Source organism: Colletes latitarsis, chromosome 10, assembly GCF_051014445.1.
Source record: "Colletes latitarsis isolate SP2378_abdomen chromosome 10, iyColLati1, whole genome shotgun sequence".
NCBI classification, from domain to species: domain Eukaryota; kingdom Metazoa; phylum Arthropoda; class Insecta; order Hymenoptera; family Colletidae; genus Colletes; species Colletes latitarsis.
Window position 1 is genome coordinate 31,064,829 of NC_135143.1, and position 8,870 is coordinate 31,073,698.

The window sequence follows — 8,870 nt, forward strand, 5'->3', positions numbered from 1 at the left end:
CGAAACTCGTCCAGTTTAACCCAGATTTATCGAAAGGAACATTAATCCTTCTACTTTTTTATTTATGTTTTATTTTATTTATTAGTTTTAGTTACCTCTGTTATTATAAATTGAATTGTGACGTTAATTATACGATCCAATTGCACTCACCCTTGTCAAATTAAATACGATGATTATTTCGTCCAGTATGTAGTTCTTATACGATGTCAAAACATTCTTTATATAGAATACCAAACTGACCAAAACAATCGTACGAAGAATATGTAAACAGGAATGAAACAAGGCTAATGAGAGCAGAACCTCGATATTTACGATTTGCATCAATAAACTGTTACATTTACGTATGACAGTGGGAACTATATAGCCAATCCCTGAAATAACCCGATTAAATGTCCACTTCCGGTATCGATCGTTGGGACATCACTGTATTTATTCTCCTATCGTCGTCGACGTTTCCGAAACGTTGAATTTCTCAATCGACGGACACTGGAATTTCCTTGTATCTTAATTCTATACGTTTTATCGTTCGTTTGCGATAAAAGCTTCTTTCTCGTCGCTCGTTACGCGTTCCGTCGAAAACTCGTAGATAAAGGAGGTTTCGAACAGCGGAAGGATCGTGTAAACGATGCCCGCTGGGGCAACAGATAAGCAACACCATTTTACGAGCTTCCAAAATACAACGGTGATATTCTCACGGTGATTTTTATCGTCGTCGTTACGTCTAATGCATTTCCGGTTAGGGTATCGTACACCGAACGTCGATCGCTGGACTAAGAAACGGTTTGACCAATATCTCGAGCGTAGGAAATGGAAACTTCGCTTCACGACCACGACGCGCAATAATCTTGACGTTTTCGCTTTAATTGACACGATCGCTGAGGATAGTAATTACCGTTCTGTTAAATATTCATAGACGGAGTCGAGCGTATCGATCTCGCCGCGGGTCGTATTTATACGTCGATCTACGAGTACGGGGTTGTACGAAGCCTCTGTAAACGATGATCCAATTTGTCCAATTACGTCTACATTTTATGTATTCTTAATTGCGAGAAAAACAATAAGGCCTCTAGCAAACGGTAACGTGTAATATCGTATCTCGATAAACGTTACGCGATACCGATTTCGATAAGATCTTGCAGCTCCAAGTGGGATTGAGGCGACTGACGTTTGACTTATTGCTTGCTTTCAACGTTATAAACGTTGTTGTAATTAGCCCTGAGAATCTACGACTCTTCAAATTAAATGTACTTTCGCCATCTACAAAGAAACGCACTCTCCTCGAACGGAAAGCTCATCGAACGCTTTACGGTGATCGTCTAATTACAAACGTAAACAAATGCTGTGAACGATCGATTCTTTTAGCTCCGTATCCGCCTTTAAAATTTCATTTATTTCGTCAAACTTCACCCAATGGTCTATTGTATTTGTACCCGTAAATAACTAAATAAATAATAGTGATAACCTAGCGGAGAAATTTTAGGCGCGAATCTAGGCAAGTCGACGTCGATCCCGATCGAGGTACCGCGTACCAGCGTTCGTCTTCCGCGAACGAATCTTAATTACGCCACTGGCGAAAGTCCCAAGGAGCGCCGTGATGCCGCGGAATTCCTTTTGGTCTGATTGCCTCTGGACTTAATGAAGAGATCTCGGAGCAAATTAGTTACGTGGATCGTCGCCGCCGTCGCGCTCGCCTGTACCAACGACGACTTTATCGCGATCTTATTATTAGACGATAAGAGGAACCCGGTGATCGGCACAATGCTTCGTTACCCCGGCGTGGCTTCTTCGCGAGCGAGCGGGAGAGACACGTAATTACGGGGGCCACGTAACTCGAGGAACTCGATTCGAAGCGGCGATTACGGCTGCATTCTTTCTCGAAAGGCAAGAGAGGAGCCTTTCAAAAGTCACGCAGCCACGTTTCCCCGGGACCGGTACGATCGCGCGTTCTAATTAATATATCTCTCCTCTGTTCCTTCGTGGATCTCTCAGCAGCTTGGGAACGATCGGAGACGATCGTCGCGCGCGGCCCCCCGAAGAATAAAGATGGTCACGGTGAACGGGAGCAGTCGAAGAACTTTCGTAACGCGTTAGACGAGACTTTCTAATTCGCCGCGCGACGCTACCGATTCACTTTCACAAATTCGGATTAGACGTCGGACGTTACTGACTTTCGGGACTCGACTTAAATTGGAAATAGAACGAGCTCCAGCCGCTCGAACCTCGAACTACGAGATCCCAACAACGAAACCTACGCATAGTACTAGACGAAACTATAGCACGTCACTGTACGAATGCTAATTTCGAGGGAGAACGTTCATTATCTATTGTGAGGACACTTCCTGCGCTCGCCACCAAAGGGACACGTGCGACACTTTTCTCACAAGTGCTCGACCACCCTCCAATTCCTGTATATACACTCCTCGATCGACTGTCGAGTATCCCGGCGTCTGACGCTGGCCCAGGACGAAGCTCGCTAACTTGTTACATAAGGGGAGCAATAATATAAATAAATATGAATGAACAATAGTCGAGTTGTGTCCCAGAAGTCTCAACTATAAAACCCTAAAAAAGGCTATATAGGCAACGCGATTTAGCTTGCCCAACAGAGAATAACAGTAACTACTTCAACGTCAGATAAAATAGAGTCAATATTTGACGACACGAGTATAGGTTACGATAACTACTGATATTTTTAAATATCGTAGGATGACAAAGAGATACCAAGTACCACTTGCTGAGGATACACACCTGTAAAGCTCTCAGGCACCAAACGCACAAACTAACCACAAATTACAAAGAATAAAACCCCGGAAGTTTTGAAAAAGCTTCGACAAGTCTAGAGTCACGGAACCACGCGACGTATGATAAGACAACGAAGATTCTTGGAGAGAGGATTCAAAGTTGATCGAAGAAGGAACTGCTGCAGGGTTCGCACGTACCGTGGAAAATTGTTGGTTCCATAACACGGGCCATGTAGATCCGTAACGGCGCACTTTCCCGCACGTTGCGTACACTAACGATTTCGGGCACACACCGGTTCCGGGGTTCCCCGCGGCGGATTATCACAGACACGCCGGCGAGCAGCGGGGGAACTGGTCCCGAAAATTGAGGAGTTCAAAGGACCCTGGCCACCCACTCGGGACGACAGCGCGCGTCTACCTTGGCAACGAGGTCGACGAAAGCCCGCGGAAGAACGACAGAGATCGAGAGATCGAGAATGAGGGAAGGGGAAGCGTATTTCTCGAGCGCCCTGGGACCGGCTGGTTCCCTTGCCGCTCGGACGATCCCGCTCGATATCGATCGAAATAACACGGAATTGTAATAAAGTCGACCACTAAAATGGGAGATAAAACGGGACATAAATTATCCGCAAATAGGCAATTAAAGGTTCGAGAAGAAGAACGGAGTTTGCTCGACGAAAAAACTTGCGAACAAACACGCACAGCGTGTGTACGGGTCCGAAACAAGTATTTAACGAGCACCAGGGGGACTGGATTCGCGGTGAATAGGAACGAATTTAGGCGTCCTACCTGGCTGATGATCATCCTCGACGAGTGGCGAACAGAGGATCGAGAAAGGTTCGGGAACCGGCAGATCCACGACTCTGGAGATGTCTGCGTCCAGAGAGACTAGGTTCAGGAAACTCCGGTGCTCTCCAAAGCGTGGACAGTCGGGAGGAAATCGTGGGGATACGGTGGATTTCCGCGATTGGCCGTTTCCACCGGACACCGGGAGACGGTTGGCCGCGTACGTGTGGCCAGGTGAAACACGAGGGGAGCAGACGGTGCTCAGCCGGCAGAACGAAAGGTACCAGGCCGATCTAGCAGCAAGCGGAGCCCCGGGATTGGACGTCGACTCTTGACGAAAGATCGACCTCGATATCTACGCCGGAGCGTGCTTTCGACCAGACGCGTCCAGTCCTCTTTTGTTTTTGAATATCACTCTCTTCGCGACGAAAACACGATGTCAGGGACGATGACAGTCTATAGTGTCGGTCGTAACACTTTACCAACCGGTATTAGTCGACTTTTTGCCACCAAAACTTATCGACCGGTAGCTTATTAATCGATTATCGTGGAAATAAAAAATGTTATCGACCGCGCGATAGCCCAGGGTCGACCGCTACTGCTCGGTAAAGCGTTTCCCAGAATCATCACCTGTTTTTATCGACGCAAAATCAATCCTGTGATTGCATATATTTTTGAATGGAAAGACGCGCGCAGCGTTGGGGATTCGAAGCAGCTCGCGCGAAGACTTTCGTTTTCCGGAAAGAGAGTCCATCGACGAGAGCAACGCGCGTGAAACAGGCAATAATTCCGTCGTGTTTCTTGGTTCTCCGATAAGGCAATCAACGAGGCCGCCGATGCATCATCCTAACGATAATGTGCAAGCCGGAGCGCAACGATCGGAGCCGAGACGTCGAGGTTCGCTCGTTGCTTGTTTCTGGCACGACCTCGATCTTGGTTGCGAGCCTGTTCCGAGCGGAATAGGTTACTCGGTGTACACGATTATGGGCGGTGGTCATTGAACCGGCTCTCCGATAACTCGATTTCGTACCGACGCCTCGATAAACGAGCGAAATGCTTCCGGTATGCGGCGGTGTTTGCGGACTGTCGTTTACTACTTGTCTCGTCTAGGTGCATTCGATGTTGTTGTTGAACGTCTCCGGTGATATTGTTGCGACTGACGCTCGTGTCGATCGATAACGAAACTTGTTACCGACTGTATTATGACCGACTATTCGCTACCGACAATGTTACGATGCATACGAAGTGCAAAAGCATCGCGTGAAATCGGTAATCTAATACCTTGTTTACGTTGGTGTTAATTATCGCACGTTTCTAAGAACCCTGTGTTTGTCCGGACACGAACATTCTACATTTGTTACTCGCGAATAACATTACACGCGTTTGCTATCGCGAACTTTAAAAACCGTCGAAAATGACGGGCACGATAACCTTTATCTTGAGTTCGCAATGGCATAAAAAAGAATGTAGCATTTAGCCTCGATTTTGAACGAAAAATCAAATGCCATATTCTCTTTGCATTTGAAACCTAGCAATTGCACATAGTGTACGTTGGTTTGGTATAATTTTCTAGTGTTTTTTCGATCGTAAAAGCAAAGTTGAATAATATAAACGAAATCAAACAACTCGTAAGTGGCTGGAATGTCGAAATCGGTCCGGCGATTATGTCTGTTACCATCTTACTCGGTCGCGTGATCTTTATTGAGTATCGGAGAACCGATTTACGCCGCTTATCCAACGTTTAATTGCCACCGTCGAGTTTTTCGGATCATATTACCGGCTATACGGTATTAATTCCGTTCGTAGCCGTGAACTACATTCGTTTCTGCTCGCTTGCTGTCAAATAACGCGCGCACCGCTCGCGTGCCGTATCCTTACGAGTGTCAATGAAGAGAAATAACGGAGAACGAAAGTGGTTACGCGTGGTTGCGTGATGTCAACGAGCCAATTAAGCCTTTGTTATTTAATTAAACGCGTCGACTATTCGCCAGCGAGACCATTCAATCCTACGACAAGTATTGTTTGCACCTTCGAGCCATGGAAACTTTAATCAATGTACTGGGAAAGAATTCTAAACGATGCAGGAAATACGCAGGTTGTTTCTAAAATAATTAAAAAATGTTCCACGGATACTGGTCGCTCGTTTTATACTTTGTTTCGTATTCAACGGCTAATATTATATAATTACGTTGAATCTTTAATTGCAAAATGTCGTATTTGCAAGTCGACGCAGCCTAGTACGTATGTAGGGCGTAGGAAGAAATAGTTGAACGAGAATAATCCAAATGGTCGATCGAAAATCGCGAGTCTGCCCGGACTATAATGTTGCAGCGAATTAATGAGATTAATTATTGCCGGCGCAAAGTATGCGTAGGAGCTCGTCCAACGATATAATTAGTGTTGCAGCGAGAACCGCCAGGAAAAGCGGAGCCGGAATGGCTTGTTTGCAAGAATTACTCAACACCCTGCAGGAACGCGAATAACGCCTGACTCTTTGTAACTCGACGCGGTTACCATTGATTCGGAACGAAAGTGCTTCGTCGGATATACCGAGTCAGCCAATTATATATGCACTTTGAAGCCACCCGGTACTCGCTTCAACGTCGAAACTTTGAACGAGACAAGTTTTTAAATACCGTAATTAACGAATTGCCAATTTTAACGATCTTTCCACTGCTGTAACTTCCCGGGGGAAAAATCGTACGGGGCTCCACTTTCGCTCATTTTAAAGGGCAAAGTCTCTACTTTTTCGATCTTGAATCGAAATTTTTAGAAAAAATTTCTCTGCTTGATTATGGAGGACGAAACCGTGGGTATTTTGGACCAAATTCTTTAACTTTGAATAATTCTATGGAGAGTAATAAATTTTTTGCGGGGGTTTGTTTTGCAGTGGGTTCGAAGGGAGAAGCCTCCTCTTTGAATGAAAAATCTGTCGTATGCATAGTGTAAGAGTAGGTTCAAAATTGAAACGTCTGAAAATTCCTATAATTTGTTCGTAGATCTATACAAAGAGAATTAATAATAATTAACACTTTCGATTGTCGCTTAAAATAACCCTTTTTCAGGGGTTGAGAAAGTGCTAACCATTATTGAATCACCAAGTACACCACCTAAATATAAAGAAAACTGTTTACTATATTAAACACATCAATAGTTAATACTAGTGCACGCAATATCAAAAGAATTTGTCCAGTAAAATCGTTACGTAACACCAAAACGGAAACAACAGATCAACAAGCGCAGGCAACACAGTTTGGTCGTCGATTCAAGCATCGTACCTTAGTCTATTCCGATTCTGGGACCTAAATGGGCACCCGTTAGGGTGGATTAGTTGGTAAAGGAGACTTACGTCGCAGGAGTTGGAAGAGTCGCTGGCCTCGTCGTCGGGGGTGGCAAGCGGCGCGCGAGGAGGCGATTCGAGGTTCTCCTGGTGGTCCTCGAGCGCCGGTTCCGAGTCGTTTCCGACCTCGAGGCACTTGGTCTCCGAGAAAATCGTCACGCTGCTCTCGGATATCACCACTTCGGTCTTCTCGATGAACGTCGCCTCGGACACGGACAGCTCGCTGGACGACTCAGCGATCGCGTTCTGCTCGTCCGCGTTCTCGTTCGCTTCCTCTTTCATTTCCTCCTCCTTGGCGTCGACCTCCTCGTCGTCGCCAAGAGAGTTCCTCGTCCGAGGGTCGACGGCGTCGCTCGACTGCTGGTCCTCCTGGAAGCGTAGCTCGGCGTATTCCTCGCTCAGCACGCGTCGTTCCATGTCTATGAACTCCTGAGTGCTGGCGGCGTCGGTGGACGCCTCCGATTGGCTCAGCGTGCCATCGTCGAAGCTCCTCGATTGAACGATCGGCGAGCCGCGAGCCTCTTCTTCCTCTTCCTCGACGGGCTTCCCCGGCACCGAGCACTCCTCGAGATCCTCCGAAATCTTCTCGTCGATCGAACTGGAAGACTTGTCGTCCAAGGATACCTTGCACTCCTCCTCCACCGGAAACTCGTTACCGTCCACGTCCTGCTCCTTCCCAGACTCCGCCATTACGGTCTCGAAGGAGTCGCTGGGCTTCTCGAGGTTAGGCTGGCACAGTGTTTCGTCGAGGTTATAGGAAAGCCGGCCAGACTGTTTGGCGGTCATCCAGACGTCCAGGTCGTCGATCAATCGCGGCGGTTCGTCGTCGTCTACGGGGACAGAGTCGGCCTGCACGATGTCCGTCTCCGCGAACTCCACGAGCTTCGACTGAACCTCTTCCTCGTCCTGGTACTTGTCGACAGGCGTGGCGGTAATCTGTTCGGCGAGGGACTCGCGTCCCGACTCGAAGGACTCGTTGGTCATGTTCGCCGCTTCCGGCGGTTCCTCCGCGGCCTCTGTCGTCCGAAGGACAGGGTAAGCCGGGCACGGGTCTTGGTCGTCTTCGTTTCGCGGGAACAAACCGCCATCGTCCGCGGAGTCGCCCGTCGACGGATCGATCTCGTCCGTCGTTGTTTTCTGAACGACGATCGCGTCGCTAACTTCCGGTTGCTCGGCGAATACCTGCTCCTCCTCGTCCCGGAAGCCTACCACGATCGGCTCCGGCTTCGCGTTCTCCTCGTAAGTGGAACTCGAGATCTTGGTGTCGGGTGACACGTGACCGTTCTGATAACTGTATGGCTCCTCGATCAGCGAACAGTGCTCGGTCTCCGCGGCGATCAACTCCGTGTTCGCGTCCACGGTGTCCTGTCGCCTGTCCAGCACGATCCTCTTCACCGTTTCCGGCTCGTTCGACGACTCCTGTCGCTCGTCCGCGTCCACCGACGCGTCCTCCTCGTTGCTAGAGCAGATCCTCAGCGCCAGCTCGCTCTCGATCAGCTCCTGCAGACTCTTGTCGTCGCTGTCTAGCTCGTTACGCGTGTTGTTAGTCAGAATTAGGTCGTCCTCGTCGTCGTTGGTGTCGCACAACGTGATTAATTGGTTGTTACTCGCGGTTATGTTATCCAAATCTAGCAAACCGTTGTTAGACTGCACACCGCACACCTCGCTCTTCTTGCTACTTACGACGTTGATCGATTTCTTCGTCGCCACCTCCGCCATTATGGCGCGCCTGGATCCTCGGACAGTCGCACCGTGGACACCTGCAATCACACATACTATGCTTTAACAGAATTCAACTTCCAATGGAGTTGTCTGCGTTGTACGAAAGGTTTTTTACATCGATAGAAATGCTTTCAGGAATATACAAAGGCTGTAGGTTTCTGAAGAACATTAACTAGTAGGTGGAAGGGAACAGCCCTGTTTCCTCCAGTGAATATTTCCGCATATTTGGAGGCATTTCGTTCGCGCAAACATCCGCGGTGGTAGCGATTACGAGGCATGCG

General features: G+C 48.0%; 1 protein-coding gene across 14 annotated transcripts in view; it reads right to left on the reverse strand.

Moving 5' to 3' along the window:
* Positions 1-8,622, reverse strand: part of LOC143346861 (uncharacterized) — a 33,052-nt gene extending 24,430 nt beyond the window's left edge. For 13 of the 14 annotated variants that reach the window (XM_076775427.1, XM_076775426.1, XM_076775425.1 and 10 more), the window contains exon 1: positions 6,877-8,544. In XM_076775427.1, coding sequence (XP_076631542.1) covers positions 6,877-7,851 — 975 coding nt within the window. In that variant the 5' untranslated portion in view covers positions 7,852-8,544. Of the gene's footprint in view, positions 1-6,876 lie in introns of all 14 variants that reach the window. The other variant, XM_076775414.1, reaches the window with a different exon arrangement.
* Between the last annotated feature and the right edge of the window lie 248 nt (positions 8,623-8,870).